General features: G+C 43.8%; 1 protein-coding gene across 4 annotated transcripts in view; it reads right to left on the minus strand.

Moving 5' to 3' along the window:
* LOC135239756 (ras-specific guanine nucleotide-releasing factor RalGPS1-like) overlaps positions 1 to 23,372 on the minus strand; it is a 126,586-nt gene that overhangs the window by 82,514 nt on the left and 20,700 nt on the right. For all 4 annotated transcript variants that reach the window (XM_064308690.1, XM_064308692.1, XM_064308691.1 and 1 more), the window contains 4 exons: positions 18,633 to 18,716; positions 11,927 to 12,016; positions 8,700 to 8,792; positions 1,072 to 1,198 (listed from right to left, as the gene is read on the minus strand). In XM_064308690.1, the coding sequence (XP_064164760.1) occupies positions 1,072 to 1,198; positions 8,700 to 8,792; positions 11,927 to 12,016; positions 18,633 to 18,716 (394 nt within the window). The remainder of the gene's footprint in view (positions 1 to 1,071; positions 1,199 to 8,699; positions 8,793 to 11,926; positions 12,017 to 18,632; positions 18,717 to 23,372) is intronic.

Genomic DNA, 23,372 nt, shown 5'->3' on the forward strand with positions numbered 1-23,372 from the left:
GATTCAATCTGTTAGGTGCTCATGTTTCCCCAGAAACTGCCAGCAACTCTTTTGGGCTGTTCTGCTGATTCACAGCATTCTATATTTAATTACACACTATATGAAGTAAAACATTTAAACTTTCACATTCTCTGCTTTTATTTAAGGGCATTTTTAAACACTTTGGTCTCACCATGTAGAAATGACAGCACTTTTTATACATACAAGAGGCTTTTAATATCTGGCTCTGTACTGCAGTGTGTTGCAGTCCAGGGGTCAAATCCCACAGCCAACAATTGGCAAACCCCCCAGTGGGCACTCGGTAGCACAAGGTGACAGAATGGGTGCTCTGTCACTGAGGACCTTCTAAATGAGCACAGCACTTGACTCAAATGGCACAGTTCATAAATCTGTCAGAACTCATCAGTCACTGCACTGATGCATCACAGCAAACCCAGCCTCTCCCACACCCGCCCATATCCCAAAATAAGAAGGGAAAGAACACAACAGGGCACTGTTTGCCAAACTTTGATTCCTCCCCCCCATTGCGCAGTTATGCACAAGCTTGACGGGACAATACCGAGGACAGACTGTGATCGCTCTCATGAAGCCTACCCCCACACCCTCACCCCCCCTCCCCCCACCTCCCTTAAGGAACCTTGCCGGCTTTACTGGAATGGCCATTGGATGGGAGATGCTTGCCAACGGATGGTGAGTAACAGGACAGAGAGCAGACCAGGATGGCTTTGGGCTTTCACGAACTCCCTGCGGTTTGAACAGAATGGGGGTGGGGGGTGGGGGGGCTGTTTGGGACTGTGTGCACATCTGCAGGACAGATGACTCCGCAGGACAAATGATTCACCCACAGACACAGCAGATTCTTCCAGCGCTTGTCATCGTCCAGCAGGCCACTATCTCATTGAAACCCCTCAAAGGGGCCATGGGCATAAATTGAAATACATGCAAGTCGTTAGTTCAAGTCCTGTTTTGGGGAAGCTAATGACCACCAACTGTGAACCGCACAGGTGATGCCAGGAAGTGGGCAGAGCTTGAAGGCCACCCAGGGAAGAGCGAATAGAAAGCGGGACTCACCCAGGTAGGGGATGCAGGGCACCATCCCCAGAGACTGGATGTACTCTCTCATGCGTGTGTAGTTCTCCTCTTTAGACGTTAGGTAGTCCAGCTTCTCCAGCGTGGCCTTGTCCTTCCGGCTGATTAGCTGTTGTTGGTTACAAGAGGAGACATACGATTCATTTAGCTATTTCTTAGTCAACCAACATATCATTTAAAATCCAACAAGTCATTCAATGAGTCAAAGAGTCATTAAATCAATCACAAGTTCAATCATTGAACTAAAGAATAAATCAACCAACCAAGCAGCTAACCAACAAATCAATCAATAAAACACTCATTCAGTTGACTGAAGAATGGATATTTGAATCGATCAATGAATCAGTCAACCAAACACAGAATCAACTATTCAATAAATCAATTGCCCAACCAGTCGGAGGTACGGGCAGTGAAACTAGGTTAGGTAACAGCACAAAGTCTGAAGCTCTGATTCAGATTGATGTGCTCTCCTCCAATGGTATGCTGAACTGACATAAGTAGAGTAATGGCATTAGCAGACCCAAAAGCAGAATCGGCTGAAAGCAGAGGCAGGAAAGCCGGAGATCTGCTGTGGTGGGGCAGAATTCTCAGAGGTAGGTGGTGGTGACTATGGAAGGGCAGACATGAAGCAGCTCCGATGTCTCATTTTTTGGCCAAAGGGGGAATCTCTCCCCGTCAGCCAAAACCCCATCACCGTGTAGCTCTCAACCAGCAGGCAGAGCCCGGAGAGGAAAATAAAAAACGGCCCCATTAGCAGATGATTTGCATGTGTTCTCCCTCTCAACTGCCTTCAGGAGAGATGTTACCGCCATTACATCAGCGACATCGAGATCCGGAGGTCTGGTCTGCTCCACTCCCCCCCCCCCAAACCACCCGCCTCGATGTCGCCAACTGTGGCTGAGGTGAAATGTAATGCTTCTCTTTCACCACAAGTAAAAGACAGAAAATCTACAGACAGGGAAAAAACGAAGAGGGAATATATTGATTGGCATAATGGTGTTCTATGGACAGAGTATTAATTCCAAATACACATTCAAAAAATAACTGAAATTGATATGACAGGGACATGGACTGCAACCCTCCCTCTCTGGGTGATGCTGCTACTGTATCAGTTAAGCTTCGCCCAGAAGGCTGCCCACCAGTCCACTGGCACAGACAGAATAACACAGCAACAATATGGGCATCAGACCATTAACAAATAACTGGACAGATACGTAGACTGTCTCATTTAGTCATTTAGACTCAGAGCAAAGACAGAGCCTTCTTATCCAAGATCACTCCTTGCACAGAACTGTCAGCCAAATGAACAGAGATAAAAATCCAGCAATTTATATATTTAATAAAATAATTATAAAATAGTTTTATAATTGCGTTCTGCACTTCCTTTGGCTGGAACCTATAATGACAGTCGGCTAGTGTTCTGGAAAATATTCGCATGATTGTTTAACGCCAATGGCCGCACATGTTTTGGAGAGGAAGAACCTCTTGCTCCTCCTCCTCAGGTTGAAAGGGTTCCTGCTGGCCTTCTCCTTAGAGGCTCAGCTCATCTCTTTCCTCTAAGGCCCCCCGTGCTCCTTCTTTGAAGAAGTTAAAATGACTTGGCCACATCCTCGCAACATGGCAAGGCCATCAAAATACAGGATTTGAAGCGACAGGAAACAAAAGTAATGTGTGTGCGAGTTTGTGTGTGTGTGTGTCTGCATGTGCATGTCTGTGACAGTCATCCACACTTAGTGATCCCACAGACAACACTCAAAAATATTTCCAGAGAATGCCCCAGAGAACGCTCAGAGAACGCTCAGAGAACGCTCAGAGAACGCTGAGCTCTGGCTCTTTGGCTTTGGCTCACAGTGCAAGACTAGAATGAAACTCAGTATCCAATCCATAGGGCTGGGTGCACATGCCTCAGTTTGATTCAAATGCATTGGGGAGCAGATGTGCACTGTTTCAAGGCCTGCCACCATCCCATCACAGTCCAGGCCCATGTGCCACACCATTAGACTGTGGCTGCTAGAGTCAATGCCTCTGTGCAGAAAGGGACTGAGGAGGACGATGAGGATGAAGTTGGTTTCGGGAGGGGAGGAGGGTTGTGGAAGTCACCTGGACAGTGAGGTAGGATCCCCAGCCCAGTAGCGAGCACACAAAAACACGCAGACCCAGATAACACACTGAGGTCACACACTGAGGGGAAAGTGCAGAACAAGAGGCACATTCACTTATTTGGTCATGCCCTTCACAGCTTCTGTAAGATACAGCTGATATAACCCGCAGCTCTGGGAGAGAGAGAGAGTGTGCACGTGTGTGCGACTGTGTGTATGTGTGTTTATCAGCTAGATATCAGTCTATCTATCACTGGGGGAGAAACCACAGTGTAGGTCTGCCAGCACTTATGTTTATCACTCTCTAAATTCCTACAGCTTGCTGGACGACAGCATTAGATGCAATCAAAGGATATCTAACAGGCTTGCTGGCAGGGGAAAGGACATCTTTAAGAGCGAGGATGACAGGTCGCAGATTCAAACATCAACGGAAAAAACACAGCTCTGTTTTCAGATGTAAACACACAAACAGCCGGGCCAAGCCTGACTTCACACAGCCGGTGAGGTCATGCCACTACGCCACGTGTACGATCGAGAACGCGTCGCAGCAGAGACGATGTCTGCTTCGTTCGAACGCGTCGCTCAGAGCTCTGTCGTGAGCGTTTGTTAATCACGGCAACGAGCGAGCTCCAGGAGTCTTCCACTGCGCTCTTACTGCATCTCAGCAGTACTGCCGTTTCCTCGCCCTCCATTTAGCCTGGAACCCAGAGGGGGCATTACGTTACAGTCTTTCTCCTCATGAGACAGACCCAGTCCAAAATCACAGTAATACAGATTTACTCCTTGGTGGCCAACTCGAGTCAAGTTTTAATTTGACTTTAAAATCACAGACCAACCAGTTCAGACACAAGATACCTGTGTAATCATCTTCTTTCAGCGATCAATTTAGTGCTGAGTTACAACAAAAGAAACAGGGGTAATATAGGTAGATAAACCCTAATTTTAGGCCTTCTTATCTTCAAAGACCAGAAAGTTAAAAAAGCATTAAAAAAAAGGATCCTTAAACATATTTGTTTGTGTACATATTTATATAATTCGCATTAGTAGCCTCGCTGGTTGTCTGTCCATCTCTGTTGGCTTTTTCTTTATTGGTTTCTTCTATATCCATCTGTCATAACTGTCAAATCTGCCTGTTTTTTTGTTGTCTGTTTCTTCTGCATCTGTTTCTCTGTAAGTTATTTAATTGACTGTTTCTGCACCACATATGAGTCTTTTGTTTTTTCCCTGGTCTCTGTCTTCTGTCTCTTGCTCTGTCTTTTCTTTCCTTATCTATGTCTTCTCTCTCTTTGCTGTCTCCATTGCCTGTAAAGATGAAAATGACAGGCTATTAATTTCACATTGCCTGACTTCTATAATAATTTACACAAGGCTGATATTACCTTTAATCAACATCAGAACATACTGCATATAATTCTCTAGAGAAAGCTTGTTGCAGTTCTATGCCGAGCACTACATAAGTAAACATTTTCTAGCTTTCAAAAAAGCGAACTAACATCAGTTGCTGTTACCAAATTCCTGTCCACTAGACACACAAACACACAAAAAAGCAAAAACAGGCAATTCACATATTTTGGGTAGCTTCTCACTTTTCTGGGCTTGTTTTAAAGATAGATCGTAGATCACATACGTTAGCCGTGTTATGTTTTTGAAAACATCTCATGTCTGTTTTTGAAAGACTAACATACAGGGATGCATGTGGATAGAAACTCTCAGCCCACCACGCCAAAGAACCAAAGTTCCAGTGAGATTTCAGGAGACAACTCAAGCGAGGGTTCCACTCCATCAAATCTGATCAGCCATTTCAAAGTAATCCATGTACTACAGTACGACGAGTTCCTGAAAATCGAGCCCGAATTGCCCGTCTGCCCGAATTATACAAGGGAGTAAAATTTGAAACACAAAAAGTGTGATGTGTAGCCTATTAATTTTCATTCATTCATTTTAATTTGCCATCTACTCATTGTGCCGTGCCTAAATAATAGCCAAGCACAGGGCCAAAAAAGTTCCCAACAATTATTGCACTTGTTTTTTAAAAACAGAATTGTAATGTGAAAGAATCATACAATAGAAACAGTTTCATACATCTGTATGCTCGAACAGAAGAGTGGAATATTGATCATTTTTGCCAGGACACAAAAAGGATAACAGGCCCATTGTGTTGTTGGAACAACAGAATTTTCCTATCGGTGCATCCCTAATCCAAATGACTCACTGGAATACTGCAGGCACATGCCTTGTGTGCCAGCCATCGTCTCACGCCACACAGCCATGGCACCATTACAGTCCCATGGCTGTAAAAATCACCTCAGTGTAGCAAGCATTAACCTGCAACTATGTGCTGCCTTATTCAGCTTAAAAGAAACCAACCCGAAAAATCTTTAGTAATTGACTTCATTAACTATACATTTGCAAAGTAAACTACTTGTCAAAGCACCTTCACTGGCTTTGAGCTCCGGCACTTTGAGCTACAACAACTCCCCTCAGGATTATTTTCCAAAACCTGCTTGACTATTACGGTTGGGTTGAATTTAGAGGTCTTTGTAACAGTCAGGATTGGGTCTGAGCTACACTTAGTGCGTCTAGACATGTTCCTATAAGGAAAGCAGTTGATCATTTCTTTTTTCCACATAATAAACAGTTATTATTTCTTCACCTCCATCTTTTGTTGAGCTACCCATAATTCCCCCTATGACAACCCAGCACAACCTGCCGTGAAATCTGCCTTCACAGAAATAAGGCAGAACGGAGGAAAATTTAAATTCTTTCCGCTGAAGTCGTACATTGTGGCTTTCAGCTCTGCTCTCCGACAGCTCTCACATAATTGACCCATTAAAACCAAGACAAACCAGGAGGATGAGCGCAAGTCCAGTGGAGAAAGTGAGGCGTGCTCTTGTAATGCGCGGGAACGAGTGGCGCGTGCGATTTCGCGGCTGGCGAAAGCCGCCATTCCCAGATGTGACCGGTATCTCCGCTGCTTCTCCGTGGAAACAGGGGTCGCGGTCTTTACCCGAAAATGCGCAATTCCTGTGCAGAACAGATTATTTGCGGAAACCATGACGATGGCGGAAGGCTCGTGGAGGTGACACACCACTTCAGCATTCTGACTCGGTGTCTCTGTAATTCACCTTCGAGTCATTTCTCTCTCCGGCTGCCTGCAACCTGTTTCTCTCACTCTTTTCTAACTCCTCCACTTTCTTCAATAAAGACTTGGTAAAGTTTAAACAGTGTGTGGTTATGTTTTTGGGTTCCATTTGCATCTTTGGTGCGGGCCTTCCTACATGGAAAAGAGTGTGCTGAGAAGAACATCTCCATAGAACTACAGTGTACCCAATGTTTTATGTTTTCCAGTAGTGCATAATTTGTTTGTTTATTACCGAGTCATGCGGTACTGCACGTGCCCAGTACATTTTGACATGTGGTACTGCACACGCTCAGTCCATATTGTCATGCGGTACTGCACGTTCACTCAGTAGACATTTTACTGTCATGGCTGCATTGCTCAGTTCATATTGTCATGCGGTACTGCATGTGCTCAGTACACTTTGACATGTGGTACTGCACGTGCTCAGTACATTTTGACATGCGGTACTGCACGTTCTCAGTACATTCTGACATGCGGTATTGCACAGGGCTCAGTACGTTTCATCATCCAGTGTCGCATGCACTCAATACATCTTATAATGCAGTACTGCACAGGCTCAGTTTACAGCTGAGGGTTGGAGACGGTCGCAAAGCGGTCACAAACCCACAAGAGGGTGGTCGTACAGTGGCCTTTCATTACGAAGACAGAAATCTTTGTGGTTTCTTTCTTTCTGAAAGCAGCCACATTTCCATCACTTCAGTTGTGGTGAAGGTCATATGAAGGGCAGCTTATATCCTCCATTTTATCTGTTTGGTTATTTCTTAATCTCACACAGTTCACCAAAAATAGGAACTGCCACTGGAAAAAGGGAAAGAATTAAGTGAGACGCCAAGAGAAGATACAAATCATTTTCATATTCAGTCTAGATTTTTTTGTATACATCACAAGATCATAGAGCCTCCTGTTATTTCATTACTTCAGGGCGAGCACAATCTGCAGATCCTTTTGTGATGCTCTTTTATTGAGTATTTATGTGTCTGCTTATTGTGATTTTTAACACGGTGCTGTGAAACTGATCTGGACTGTTTCTGCGCCATTTGAGACCCATCCAGGCTCCTGCTCCCCTCACGCTCTCTTCCCACTGGAGGTTTCGTCGAGCGTTGAAAACCCTGCGCATGCTGCCAGGCGAAAATAAACCCTTCATAAAGCACGTCGTGTGTGCTTTGGGAAGTTAAGAGAACAATTTAAACTCAATAAAAACCTGGCCCGGGCCCGTGTTCAACAAGCATCTTCTAGTACGAACACTGATCTTGGATCAGGCAACAGCTGTCATTATCATATCCTTTCCCACTAACAGCTGAATGTGGAAAACCCTAGATCAGTCTCATTCATCACTCTAAAGCAGCTCTAGGCAGCACACTGTGACATGTACCGCAGCAGAAAGAGCCTGACAGAGCACGCTTCTCTCTGATTCGCCTTCTTAATCGATTTTCCAGGTGTAGCGTTATTCTAAGCCCTCACTTGTACGCCACTCGAGAAAGATAAATGTAAAATTCCGTGGTAGGCATGCCTGCTGGGGCCAGCACAGCCCACAGCACTGCCATTAAACGAGTGGAAAGCATGTCCAGCAGTGTGCTCTACAGTACAGCACTCTGCCCGCCTCTCTCAGCCGTGTCACAGAATGACAGATTAGAGCTGATATGAATATAAATGTGGTACCAGCGCTTTCCCAAACACATAAAAAAGGAGTCGACAGGATCGTGGTAGGGGCAGGTTCTCAAATTCCCAGATTTTTTTCCTCTGCATCAGCCTTTCCAGGAGCTGAACTGGGAACATGCTGGCACCTCTGAGACCCACCACATCCAGCTGGAGTGGAACAGGGGAAGCTAATGCTATTCCTACCGCTACTGCTACCACTTTTACTGATGAAATTGCTTCAGTAAAACACCTAGATGGATAAACTGTTGTTCCTGTGACTTAACCTTTATTTACAAAGACTAAAACAATGTAGCCTCGTAAGAAAGTGAGACCGGGTTTGGGTGGATAGCATATTTTATTTAACCCCTGTTCACCCAGGAGAAAACATCTTTTACTATTAACAAGAGATGAATATCTCTTTTCAAGATAGACCTGGTCTAATTGTATGTAAAAAAAATAAAATAAAAAAATAAAAAAATCTCAACAAATACAGCCCAACAAATACAATAACTGTTAGTTTGTTCGTGTATTTGTGTGTGTGTGTGTGCACGTGTGTGCGGGTGCATGCATGCATGTGTGAGTGTGTGGTCAATACATGCTTAAAATTAAAGTACTAAAGAACCTAGAAAGGAAAAAAGGATTACACATTGTAGACATCATTCCAGACATCATGCAATCATCCCCCCAAAATAAACCCCCCCCAAAAGGGTAGAGTGGGCCGGGTCTCTTACCGCCCAGGTCTTGCTGAGTCTGAAGATGGGGGCGCTGTGCAGGGCGGAGACCACAGACACCAGTGCGTGGAGGTTGTTCAGTTCCAGAAGTTTCTGCAGGATGAGGAGAAAAGGCAGAACCTTCGTGAGTTTTATTTGACCGGCACCAACCCTTACAGAAATGCAATACAATTCAAAATATAAATATACTATAATACACATATATGTAATTATGTGGACTTTTTGGCAAAAATAATAAACAAATAATTCTCTTTTAAAAAATTTGCATTGCAATATGTGAAATATTTTCCCATTATACAATATTTTGCAATATATTACATTTCTGTTAGGCCACTTTTATTCCAAACTCTTAATTGGAGGATTCAGGATTTTAAACCAACTGCAAGAGTGAATTTCCACAGCCAAAGTCAGTATTTGGTGTTAAAGGAGTGAGAATAGACAGCTGACAGATGTGCTCTCACACAAACATCATTAGCCTCTCAGAGACCGAATGACACCAGTCGGCTCACTGTGGATTCTCACCATACGTTAGACATGGAACAAACACATTGTAATTACCCTGTAATTACACAAGTAAAATGCCCAGCAAGTCCCAGTTAAAATGGCACGCAATTACATGATGTTAATACTAAATGAGACTCAGCAAACAGGGCTGGGTTTGGGACTGTGGTTTGTGCTTGGGGTTGTGGTTAAGGTTAATGTTAGGGTTTTACCAAGGTTTAAGGTTGAGGTTACAGCATAGGAAAAAGTCTTATAATCATTCAGTTAACCTTCGTGATTACGAAAAATTCTGATTTGTTTATGGGAATATAAATTTTCTGGTAAATTGCTAGCTGAAATTGAAGCACAATCTAAAACATAAATGTACGCTCTACATGGCGTACGGATACAATGAACACTGTAATAAAAACAGTACATTGCCAAAACAAAATATTTACATCCATTATATTTAAAAGGCACATGTGAAACCAAACACACAACAATGACCTGAAGAACAGCTAAAAACAAATGGTTTGAAAATGTTTGAACTATATAAGAGATTTTTTTTACTTCACTTGCTGATTTTTGTGGGTTTTCTGTAAAAGCGTCTTTTTGACAGTGTATCACCAACACTACAATAATAATTAATTAAGGGGGAAAATATGGCAAAGCCACACCAGGGGGTTTCTTGGCTTCACCGTGTGCCTTATTTTCATGGGGCGATGAACTAAAGTGCAGTGGATTTCTGCCAGGTCACCCTGCTGCTATTCCACCCTTCCAGGACCCTGGGGAATGGGTGGTGGGGTGGGGGGTGTAGACAGGGGATTATCACTGTGCTTCGGATGGCATCATGCCAACCCCCTACCCCCTCGCCCCACCAGCTGCCAAAATAAATTAGCAAAAAAAAAGTTTTTTTTAAAACTTACAGTAAATAATACTTAAATAATAACAAACGCTGACGTCATAGTGGCTTCATCTACAGTACCTTCTCCCTCTGCTTTTTAGAGGTGATCTTATGGAGGGCAGAGGCTCCTGGACAGGAGCCAATCAGAAACAAGCCCTTTGCTTTTGCTGCTCCAACCACTCACACAATGAGAACATTATTTTGCCCATAGCAGAAAGAAGCAGAGCTGTCCAAGAAACGATTTCCTCTGCAATTGATTATTATCAATTGATACAATCTGGTTCATAAATTAAGATAGCACTTTCATCAACAGCATCCACCACAACAAGAACAGACCAAATGCCATTAGTTATAAATGATCAACATTGTCCTGTCAAAAAGCAGATGTTTATATTCACTATTAATTTAAAAGCCTAAGCTCCCCACAACATTTTTTTGACTTTCTTCAAAAAAGTTCACATACCAGAAAACAAACCCATAGTGCTAGGCATTTTCGCAAACGAAACAAACGTTGGCAAACTCTCACACGTTTCTGGGGAGAGCCATTTTCTCTACGCTGCTTTTATAAAAGCAGTGAAAAATGTAACCTGGCAATCACTGTACCTGAGAAGTCTGACAGATCTTTACACAAATTTCGATCACAATCAGGCTCAAGAACAGGAAATAAGGAACTCAAAGCCTCAGGAGCCAACAAGCACGCCTTTTTATTCGACGCTCGCAGAGCGTGGAGCGTGACGGGATCGATTACTGTTGGCCGTCGTGTGGTGCAAAAATGATTTGCTATTGTTTCACAATGGAATGGCTGGAATACATTTGCGATATATTCCACTAGGACTTAAAACATCTGGGTTCCGGAATCATCTTTGTTTTTCCCATACTTATTTTAATTCACCCTTATTCTTTGGGGAAAGGAGGGAGCGAGAAAGAGAAAGAAATAAACAGGAGAGGAAGACAGGGAGCAGAGAGACGGGAGAAAGAAAGGGGAGAGTGAATGAGGGAGGGATGGAGGAGGACAGATAGAGAAGGGAGAGGAGGAGAGAGGGACCCTTTCAGGTGGCCAGGAGGGTATTTCTGTTCCAGCATACTCGTACACCTCCTTGCTGTGCCATTTATGACACCTTATCTACTCTAAGGTAAGATCGCATTGATTAAGGGCATTTTGAATAAGACCCCTTTAAGTAAGGTCTGCTATAAATAAGCTCTTTGAGTCAGCTCCTCTTTGAGTACACTTTGAGTAATCCACCCGTAGATTAAGAGCTCTTTGAGTAAGTAGGAACTCACAGCCTGAATGAATCATAGTAGTTGTGCAGAATTTTGAAAGCTAAGAGCATCCAGACTCAATCCGGACACAACCTCTACAGGGCCAATAAATAAAGCCACATCAGCGTACAGACACAGAGCTCTCTGCGTTGTGTTTCCATCCAGCCCAGAGTCCAAACAAGCTTTATGCTCTTCAGCATCCCATTTATTCCACATCTCACCCAGGAAATGAATCATCAGTACTGACCGTCTTAGATGGCCTTATTCCAGGCTGAATTGCTTCCATCTGTAGAATATTGTTATGAGGTAAAACCTACAGGCCCTGAGTAAACCTGGCTTGCCACATAGTTATCTAGCTACAACCTACAAGCCAGACCTCTAATTAAAGCTACTACTTATGTTTAAAGACCTGTGCCCTATCCTAGCGTATGTTGTGTGGTGCGTGTATATAAAACAAAAAGAAAACGGGAACAAAACACGGCGCTACGTGGACTACCCAGGCAGTCCCCCCTCTGTTTCTGGGGGAAAGTTGGGAGGGGAGTGCAGAGAAAAGCGCCAGGAACAGGAGCGGTCGTGGACTCACCTTGGCGATTTTGACAAAGTGACTGAGGATCTCGGCCCGGATCTTCAGGGTCTGGGCGGTCAGCACCTCCCTCACCAGCCAAAAGCTGACCTGCAGGCAGAGCAAACCGATCAGTCAATCAATAAGGAAATCAATAAATTAAATAAATGCACCAACCCATAATCACTCAATCACACGCCCAATCAATCAATAAATCAACCAATTAATGAATTAATCTTTATGTTTCTATAGCCAGTTCACTGAGTCAGTCATTCAGCTGAACCAATTCTAAATAAAAAAAAATATATATAGAATCGCAGTAGACCTATAAAACATCAAAAACATCTGTAACATATACTGAAATAAAAACAAGGCATATAAAAAAGTACAAAAATACTTTTATAATACAACAAGGAGTCACTGACTGCTGCATGGATTGCTATTTGAACTGCTGCAGAAGTACTGTGAAACAAAGCAAGTAGCCTTCAATCTTCAGACGTCAAACTTCTCCAAACTTCTTCAACTTCCCCATGTTCATTAAACACCGTTCCCCCCAAACACCCACCTCTACTGACAGAAACAAGCTAAACCAAACCCAAAGCTAAAATAATGACTGCTTCAGAATATGGACCAAATTAATATGAGTAAGAATATATAAAATACTCTTCTTGATTACATTACATTTCTTTAGCAGATGCTTTTATCCAGAGCGACATACAAAAGTGCACATCATGGTCATTGGAACAACTACAAAACACAGGTTCGATAAGGTAAAATACTTATTTCATACAGTTATGTATAGCCATGAGCACAGTTCAGTTCATGCAGTGAACATTATTCTGACCTAACTTATACAAAGTCAAACTTGATGAATCTTTGTGGTTTTTTTAAAAAGTAGTCTTACTTGGGCACCAAAACTGAGGTGCCACAGACACAACTGGGGCAGAGGTATGGAATAATGATTCAGTATCGGGGCTTGTAACTCGTAACATTGTTTGTTAAGCAACCTTGGTTCTCAGGTGGAAAAGCAAGCAGCGTTGCTCCAGTTGACAAACGCAGCTGTATAAACGCCTGGTAGGAAGGGAGACGGTGAAACCGTGTGCCAGTGGCTCTGGATGAGCGATCCTGAGCAAACAATAAACAGCAAAAAAAAAAAAAGAAGAAAAAAAGTGACCTTGTGCCCATGTTCTCAATTACCGCAAACACAGACGCTATCCGAGGGGAAAATCTCAGCCGCACGCTCGCGGCTCGCGGCACATCTGCTTGTGTTTACGGGGCCCCGCTCGCCTTCCCCCGCACCGGGGGAGCGATTGTCAGGAGAGGTTGTTTAACCCCCGTCTGTTTGCAGGCGGAATTCAGGGAGACGCGGCGGGAAGGAGATCAGACACCCGCTTCCCCCCCCCCACCCATGCACCACCCCGAATCCGAAAGTTTCACGTCACAGAGCACAGCGGCCAGTCGACTGGAGCGGGCTGGCGGAGCGTGCTGTGTGCCACACGCTAATCTCTACAGGGGGGAGAGAACACCGGAGATCTGAGGGGGAGCACGTCACCCCCCCATACCCCCTTTACAGAGATGGAATAGACTTTAAATCTATCTAAATAAATTTGCAACACGTCACAATATTTAGATACAGAAACAGAAAAGAACTCAATGCTGCTTTCTATGAATGAAAAAATTAAAATACATAGTTCATTCATATAGTTAAAATATATAGTTTTTAAAAATATATTTTTCATTATATATAGTTAAATTTCACCTGTTTATATACATTGCACTCCATTCCATTCTCTAAGCCCCTCACAAATCTATATTTGCTCACCTGATGTATTTTTAGCTGCGTTGAGCTATTGGCTAGTCTGTAAAAGAGATTTGCTTGGTTAACCTATGGCAAATCATATGAAATCAACTCACTTTGTACTGAAGTAACTTAGGCCCATGAAGCCACTGAAATACAGTATGAGCGAAACACGAGGGAGACCAGATGCAGCCGCCTCGCTCCAACACGCGAGTTCGCCCCGTGCTGTCACAATAAACATTCCGCCGCCCCGCCCTTTTCAGCAAACGAAGAGAGAATTTTCAGCGCTCCATGAGGTAATTCCCTCTTACGCGGCTGTCGGTCGACCAATGGGAGAAAGATGTGGAGGCCTAGGGCAAGAGACCCCACCACGAACAGAGCGCCTCGAGCGTGCGGGGTAAAGCCCCCCCCCCCCACCCCCCCCGTCCCCTCTCGCCGAGCTGCTGGTGTGGGCCAGACTGGAGCTCTGTTTCCACACTGTTCACCAGGTAGGGGGACAAACGGGTCAGGGATTCTCAGGGGGAGCACAATCAGTGAGTCGGTGTGAAATTGAATTTCGTGAACTTGCAGTGACCCGCCAGCCGTACAGAAGCGAGGCGGGGGGGGGGGGGCACTTAATCCTTCAGGCGAAGAATCCAGACAGCGCTCGCGACCGACCTACATCACCGGCCAAATTTCAGTGAAGAACAAGGAGGTAACCTTGTTCTTTTTAGCACAATCTGTCAACGCGCACAAGCACACATTATCATTAATGAGAGCATTTTCCTCAGCCGCAGAACACATTCAATTAGGTCGCCCATTCATCTTGCTGAACGGACCCAAGTTAAGGTGTGGTGGACAGACCTAAGTGTTCAGACACAAAATGGCTGCTTCACCCAGGTGCGTAAAATGCATTGGTGGTGGTTAAGGTTATGTTCACACGTCACTGTAAAGCACTTAGTAATCGCTTGGACTTGGAGAAACAGCACCAGGCCAAGGGGTGTCCAGATACTTTTGGTCATATAGTGCATCCTGACAGTGTTTTCAGAAGCAGCCTCGTACAGCGAAGCATTTCCCCTTAAGATACGCTGCTCTAATTTAAGACCTTTCTAAATACAAGATTTGTAAGAGACTAACTTTTCTTTTTTCTCCTGGCTGATTTATAACAGGTAAAACATTCCAGGGCTGGCCTGTGCGTACACAGCAAACCTCTCAGTAAAAACCCAGTGCATGTACTGTAACCGAACAACTGGTCCAAGAAATTGGGTTTTAGTACAAATATTGTGCCAATGTTAATCCATAACGTCCTGAAGCTCTGGAAAATGCATCAGAGCTGTAATATGAAGTGAGTAACGGATCTAATTTGTGTTCCAGGAGGGTTCCCATGGTCCAGCAGACAGGCCCGTAGGATTCAGCAGTCTTGTTACAAGCTGTTCTCTTGAAGTGTCTCCAGTGCAAGAAACGGAGAGAGCAGAGGATAAATACTCTTCCGTTTCAGTCTGCAAGCCGTGGGTGAGGAGGGAACAGGGGACTGGAGACACGTTCAGCTGAGGGTCAGGAAAGCACCTCAGCGCTGACCTTGGAGTGGGTCGCAAATCAGAACATCCAATCAGAGGGGAGGACGGCTGTTAAACTTAGAAATTCTTATATTCCTTCGATAGGAAGTAAAAACACATTTTTGAATCGTTACAAAATGGCCATTTTTTCCACTGGTGCACAGTTCACAGGTTTTGAACGAAACATATTACCACAGCCGATTAAATTTGTGCGGGGTGACATGCTGGCGGAGAGCAAGCAGCACAATTAGCTGAGCAGAATACACTCGTGTGGAGGGAAGTCATCCCCCAGCTAGCACAGAAATACCTGAGCATTCCGAGCACTTCTGCTCAAGAGGAACGGTCCCCAGCAGGAAACGCTGTAAATAAGAACTACAGCACTCGCCTCTAACCGAGCAGATCGTCTCACGTTTCAGCAAATAATCTCCAAAGGGATCGCACTAACACAGGCTGCCAAATTCATGACTTCATAACTTTCATTCCTGACTTTTCCATCACAAAAATATGGCCACTTCTCATTTTGATAAACACGACTCACTGCCAATGCACAGCACTGTGATGTTAAGACATTCTGACCCGAGGGCATGTTTTCAGTCTTAAACTTGTTTTTGCCATTTAAATGTTGCATCAAATGAATTTGCAGGTCCTTTTTTGTTGTATCTGGATTGGACTGGCTTTAGAGAAAGCCCTCCTTACTCCATATACCCCTCATCTTTAGCTGAGGCCAGATGAAAACAGAGTGGGAGGGTGCTGGTCTGAGGGTAGAGAGCCCCCTACAGGCAGAGTGCAGAAGTGAAGCTCAGAGCCACACCAGACCGCTGTGTGTACCAGCCTCATAGCCTCCACTAGCAGCAGCAGCTCAGACTCACATTCAGAGGTTAATGAGAGTCACTGACGGGGCCTGCCGCTTTGGTGGCAAAGTGGAGACATGGGCTGTGTGTTAATCATCAGGGTAACACATGGCCCCTCACACTAAAACACAAATACATACATACAGAGGTGCACAAACACACCCACACAAACACACGGGCAACAGGCATGAACACACATACTGTATACATGCAAAGACACACAAATGTGCACACACTATAGACACAGAAACGCAAACTGCACACAGAACACACATACAAACACACACACAATGAGCTCTAGAGTGGAGAGGGGTCAGGTGCTACAGATCACACCAAACCAAATCTCAGACAGTAACGCTTTTCTTAGTGTGAGGCTGTGGTAGTCCCACTCCCCCCCAAAAAAACAAAAAAAACAAAACAAAACTCCTCTAAATGCACAAAAACTAGGTCAGAAAGTGTGTGTGCGTGTGATGGGGGGCAGCTTGACCACAAAAAGCCCTTTCTAGCTAGACAGCTCATATTGCCAAATTTCAGGCCCACACTGAAGGGGGGGGATTCTGCATGAGCAGCAAGCATAATTAGTCTCTAATTAAGGCACAAGACAAAAGCACACAAGCCTCATTCAATTTCAGCTCAATACACAAACCTCATTCAATCTCAACCTAGTAAGTTTGCATCTCAATAAACCCCCAGACCATCAGACTCCAGTGCGGAGTACGGCTGTTTCCCAAAGCAGTAGCCAAACACATTTCCTGTGTGTGAGACATCGTGCATGTGTGCCTTCAGGAGATTTCTTCCACTTTTTCCACTTTCTCAAATGGTAGATATAGTTCATCACATTCCAGACACATTACTAAAGGAAGAAACCAACACAAAGAAACAGCTTTGTGTTGGTAAGAGCAAGTTGTCAATGTGATACATCTCTGCTGGTTGGTGTCACCATTTCACCCTGATGACCACAGCGCAATAGACACCTAACGCTGATCATTTCAAGAGATCAGGACACCCAGAGACGACCTGTTTCAAAATCAATGTGCACATGCTCGCAGATTTGGGGAGATTAGAGCGTGGACTGGCTCAGGCCAGGGTTGGCTGCACTCCGATTGAACAACAAGCCTGGCCAATGCCAAGGGCCATCATAAATCAGAGTCCTTTATTAAGGAGAGATCAAGCTTCCTGTTGCTCCTTATCAGAGAAAATGTGGACAAAGTGTTTCAGCTTCATCTGCTCACACGCCAGAATTTTTGTTATCTAGTGCCTCGTGTGGCTGAATCCTGGACGACTTTCCCTCCACTATTCCATTATAAATTGGCTAACTTTGCATGGTGAAATAACAATATTCTTCAGAAGCCTCCTAGCTTCTAGCTCCTTGAAGGAGCATTTAACGGGTTGGACCTCAATCGATGTCCAGATTGGTCTAGGACCTCGGAGACAAAGGATGAATAAAATAAGCGATTGGAACGCACCCACATTGACGACGGGTGATTCCAGACATCAATTTCACATATTTTTTGACCTGTTTGGCCTTCCATACTAGGGAAGGAGGCAAGAAAAGGAAGCAAGAGGTACAGAAAAAATAAGTGGTTGGAATGAACCCATAGATTCTCTGCAGGAGCAAGGAACCATCCTTGCATGTTTTGGTTCATGATGTCATAGAACAAAAATAGCATCGGCCAATCAGGCGGCAGCCACAGCCTGGCCTTGAGCCATTGTAATTGAAATGTTATACTCTGGTAAGCCGAAGATAAATGTTCTGAGAATTTTGCGTTTTAGTATGGAAACTAAGAACGTGTTTACAATTATTTCTTGGCTGGATAATTTGCAAATCCACTAATTATAAACAAACTTTACGACCTATTGGAAACACTGGCATAATTATGCATATCGTAAATATATTAACTTGCATTTCCCAAAATCAATGGGACTATGCACATTCATGACAAAATTTTACTAGGACTTTTGGAAAGAAGTGATTATTTAAATATAATTGAAGCTTTAATTGGGGAAACACTTATGCTGACAAAAAAAGTTAAAAACACAAAGAACAAAAGTAATTGTTTCCTATCCATTGTCCAGTTTTTTTTGTTTCCTTTTTTTTTTTGCATGTACACATTTGGCTACATGAGGTAAATTGGTTTCTGCTGTTTGTTTTCGAAAAATCATGTCCACTCTTTGGTGCTGATAACCTTTTAGTATGGGATGTGGACAGAAGACTTTTTGGCAAATAATATGCTAATTAGGATTAATTTTCTGGGTGAGCAAACCTAAATGTGAGTTCTCTCATAGCATGCACACACAATTGATTTCCAATGTGCAACTTCGCTAACACTTTATTCCTTCTATATGCAGTGAAGCACATACTACGAGATAAACATAACACCCATTATATCCGGTCATTAAGGGTCATTACAGCTTGTGACATGATAATATTGTCATAAAGCGTGCAGTAATAATTTTGTGACCGTTATCCTGTCATAAGCTGTAATACACTGCTATGGTTTGTCTTGATGGGCGTTATGCCATGCACCTGAATGAGGACTCACCTGGTTGAACCGGTGAGTGAAAGCCACCACATTGGGTGCCAGGATGTGCTTCTCCTTCTTGTTCCACCCACAGCTGGCCAGCTCCTGCAACACAATCCACGGTGAACCCTGACCCAACATGACTCACCACCTCTCCATCCATTCACAGACTGTTTATAATAACAAGATGGACAACTCCTGAAACACAATCCACAATGAACACTGATCCCCACCCAACGAAAGATTTTTTTTAGACTAACAAGATGCCCAACTCCTGCGTTCCATCAATCCTCTCAACCTCCCAGTTACTGGAGTTTTCAGTTGGTAACATGAGTTCAACGGTAGGAAGACAAAACTCCAAAATGCACGTAACTCCTGCGACTCTGCAGTCCTCCAGCTGAGCTGTGCAGCCACTGAGCTGGAGGAACTGCACTGCATCCTCAGCCAGAGGAGTCCAGTCACTCTTACGGGATGAAGTATCAGGGTTAACTTTGCTCATCATCTACTACAGTCCACACAAATATCTATTGCTCTGTGCCTGAAAGAGCTTTGAAAAGTTTTCTAGCTGACGAGGATGTAGTCAGGCTATATGCGGGTAAAACCAGAGCTATATTGAGGCTAACCTAGTCCGTTTATGTCAAAACGTGTCACAACGTAGATTTCCACCCCTCTAGACGACTAGATTCCGGCTTTTGTTCAGTGAGAAAGGAGAACACACGCTGACCAGTGCTCAGACAGAGGAGGTTGCAGCAATGAGCACAAACATTCAAACACAACTGGCCTTTCAAATAAACAATTTTTAAAAATGCTTTTATTGGATCTGTCACTAATATAACTTGCCCCATATACAGAGTGTTAAAGGACCGACTGTCAGGCGAGACACTGTTCTAGTCATGCTGCAAGTGAGCGATTTTTAAACTTAAGGTTGAACTGCTTGCGTGCACAGCCAGCTGTGTAAACGACCGACGTGCTCCCCATGTGCGGTCCTACGTCACCACTGATGAGGATGTCCGCTCTAAACACATAAACGGAGAGGCATGCTGCAGACGCATCGCCGTCACGCTCTCTGGGGAGAAACCCATCATTCAGCCTGCTCAACCTTTCCATCGGTCCCAGGTTCTCAACAACAGTCAGCTCAGCAGGACATGAAATAAGAACCTGCGAGTGTGTGTGTGTATGTGTGTCGGAGAGAGAGAGACACATTCAGGCATACATAAATATTGCAATATTAACTGAGACAAAGTGGGAAGACACATCTGCCAAATTCTCTCGAGATTTTGTAGATCTGTCAGCGAGAGCGTGAGAGAGCAGCAGCAGGGGTGAGCAGCGTCTCCGCTGAGTGCCTGTGGAAGCCGTCGCTCCGACGCCTCATCTCCAGCAGCTCGGGACAGCGTCCGGGAGCTCCCCAAACCCAGCGAAATCAAACCAGCCCAGCAAACCACCACACACAGGGCCGCCAGCAGCGCCAGTACTCTACCTGCCAGGAATTTAGGAATGGGCACTGCAGCTGTTCTCTAGCGACAGGACCATCCACAAACTATTTTGACTTTTTTTTTAAAATCTCAACTGTCTGCTAGCGAACTGCTGGAATGACGATTTGCCAGTTGCCCTTGGACCAATAGCTGTGCCCACACCGAGCCAATAGTGGATAGCTAGTAATCACTGCAAGTCTTGCTGGCTGTGATATAGCCAATGGCTGATCAGGGACCACTGCCTTAGTAACACAAACTGATGTTGTGGCGACATAGCTCAGGAGGTAAGAGCGATTGTCTGGCAGTCGGAGGGTTGCCGGTTCAAACCCCGCCCTGGGTGTGTCGAAGTGTCCTTGAGCAAGACACCTAACCCCTAACTGCTCTGGCGAATGAGAGGCATCAATTGTAAAGTGCTTTGGATAAAAGCGCTATATAAATGCAGTCCATTTACCATGTTGTAAGGTCTGCATTTTATTTAAAATTTCAGGTAAAAATAAATAAGACAATGGGTCATCAGAGAGAGCTCCACACAACTGTTCAGATCCTAAACTTCCACATCAAGCATCGATACAACACTTCCAAACCCTTTTGCAGAAAAAGAAATTAAGCAATGTGATTGGTCAAAGGTTTCCACTTGTGTTCCAAAATCTTTCACATGCTTGTGTTACTTACTCTCCTATTGTCTGGAAAATCTGTCCTATACAGATCCAACTCTTTTACTAAACTTGCTTCTACAATGAACTTCAGCTATAGCCTTGACCACACAAGAATGCTAAGTAGACACATAAAAAACATGAAGAGACATAAAACTGGCTTACATGCGCTTTGAATTCTTAATAAGCTTCCTTTACGGGCTTCCTCTTAAGTTTGTGTGTTTATTAACTTTATTCTTAGTTACACAGCTTTAAAATCTGTTTTAAATCCAAAGACGAAGATTAAAAATCCATGTCAGCACGCACAGATAATTCAGATGACCAATTTCCCACATCAACGCTAATTTCCATTTAATTAAAAAGACCTTTTTTATACTTTCATTCTCCTAATTTAGAATTGTATGTGTATGCCCTTCCCTCTACGCTCATTGCTGTAATCCCTGCTATCAAGTCAGGAGAGAGAAGACAAGCATGTACTGTCCTCCAAGGCACCGTTCCTTCTCATACCACAGTGTGGACTGTGGGTGCTCGATTGCCCAGCAGGGGTCAGTGGTGAGCAATGGGACAAGGTTATCCTAGCTGAGTTACTCATTACATTACATTACATTACAGGCATTTAGCAGACGCTCTTATCCAGAGCAACTTACACAATTTTTCACATTTTTTACATTGTATCCATTTATACCGCTGGATGTATACTGGAGCAATGGAGATTAAGTTCCTTGCTCAAGGGTACAACGGCAGTGTCCTACCAGGGAATCAAAACTATGACCTTTCGGTTACAAGCCCAGTTCCTTACCCACTGTGCTACACTGCTGCCCACTGCTCACTCCCTCCGTGGGTGACACTGTGATAAATTATGTGTCACACGGGCTGGAAAGGATTCAGTTGGCTGGGATGATCGTGTCTCATCACTCACTGGTGCAGTCCTGAGCCAATACCTGCCCCTAGGGCCCATCCACACAATGGAACACACTGCCCCTCAGAACCTAATGCACTCTACCAAAATATACATGCATGTCATAAATTAAGTGTCCAGGAGTGTTTCAGTTTGGGCGATACAAATACAAAATACAAAAAGTCACCAAAATAAGCAAGGGGATTATACGCCAGGACCAAGCAATACCGTACGCCAATGAAATTACGATGTGCTTACATTTCGATTCTCAAACACAAACGCTGTTTGCAGACTCTGTAAACAACATATCAGCACTAAAACCAGGATTTACACTAAAGCAAATCTATCAAAAGCAAATTAACTGAACATCTCCAGAATGTGACGTTAATAAACATGAATTATTTACCAAATATTGAAGTCCACAATGATCAACAGATACAGGGATCGTAATCTGCAATTAGCTAATAGTGTACATTTGCAAACTGTCACAATGCCCTGAAAATCCAATGAAAAACAAAATGGCAAACACAGTTCAGACAATCAGCTCATGCTTCAATACCACATCAACCCATCAAGTTTAGCCACAATTGCACAGTAAGAAATGCATGCCATCTCTATCTATAGCTACATTCAAAATCCCCCCCAAAAAATTATTAACAAACAAAATGTATTTTCCTTTCATTTAACTGCTTACAGTGCACATTTTACTCTTAACCTGTAGGGTGCACACTGTGTTCAGGAAACAGGGCTTGCAACCCATAAGCTGCAGGTCTGAGTCCCAAGTAGGGCACTGCTGTTGTGGAGCTTAACCTGAATTGCTTCAGTATGCAGCAGCAACATAGATGTCACAGCATTTTGGCTGACAACAGCATTTTGCCATTTTAAGAGAAATTCAATTTCTTCCCCTTCAAGGGGCCACAGTGACCAACTTTCTGCTACAAATGCTGTTTCTATGGTAACACTTTACAACAAGATGCTGTCGGATTACAGCATTACATCAAATGGCCTCAAGGAACGCTGACCTCATGCAGATTTTAATCAACTCCATGTTCTATTAATGCATTTAAGGCGACTGTAAAAGTAATTGCAATCCCCCAGGCTTTTGAAATTATGGTTTCAAGGCCAGCTCAAATTTCACAGCTTCAACCAATTTATATATATATATAGATATAGTGTGGTTATATTTGTAGCTATACACATTTACCCTCAATTGTAATGTACAGATGCACCCTCAAAAGCTACACTCGAATGCAACCTGAGCCAAATGGATGTAAAATTAGCACTGGGAATGCTGCTTGCCAGAGCAATATGACCACACTGGAGACAGGAGACCCTGCATTATGACAGTCTATTTTTATATACACAGTGTGTCACTTTAGCGGAAGCATAGATGAGAGTCAGCAAGCCCATGTGTAGTGGAAAAAGGTGAACCGCATATAAGAGTCATTTGTCATTTGTATTTCAGATGAGACCAGAGGCAGTCTTTTCTCATGTGTGACCACTTCATAAATTGGTTTGGTGACCGTCTCTGTAAAAGGCTCTATACATAAAAAAATATAATTTAACTGAATGCAGGGTCTAGTCTCGGCCTATTGCAGGATTAGTTCGTTTAATTACATTTTTCAGCAGTTTGCTGGTACTTCAACTACATAAAAATTTGTGTAGTGGTTGTAGTTGTTACTTTTTTGTCATTTTGAGGTGTAGTTAACAACAGGAACTACTAACTACTTTTGGCCCT

Source organism: Anguilla rostrata, chromosome 14 (genome assembly GCF_018555375.3).
Source record: "Anguilla rostrata isolate EN2019 chromosome 14, ASM1855537v3, whole genome shotgun sequence".
Classification (NCBI taxonomy): Eukaryota; Metazoa; Chordata; class Actinopteri; order Anguilliformes; family Anguillidae; genus Anguilla; species Anguilla rostrata.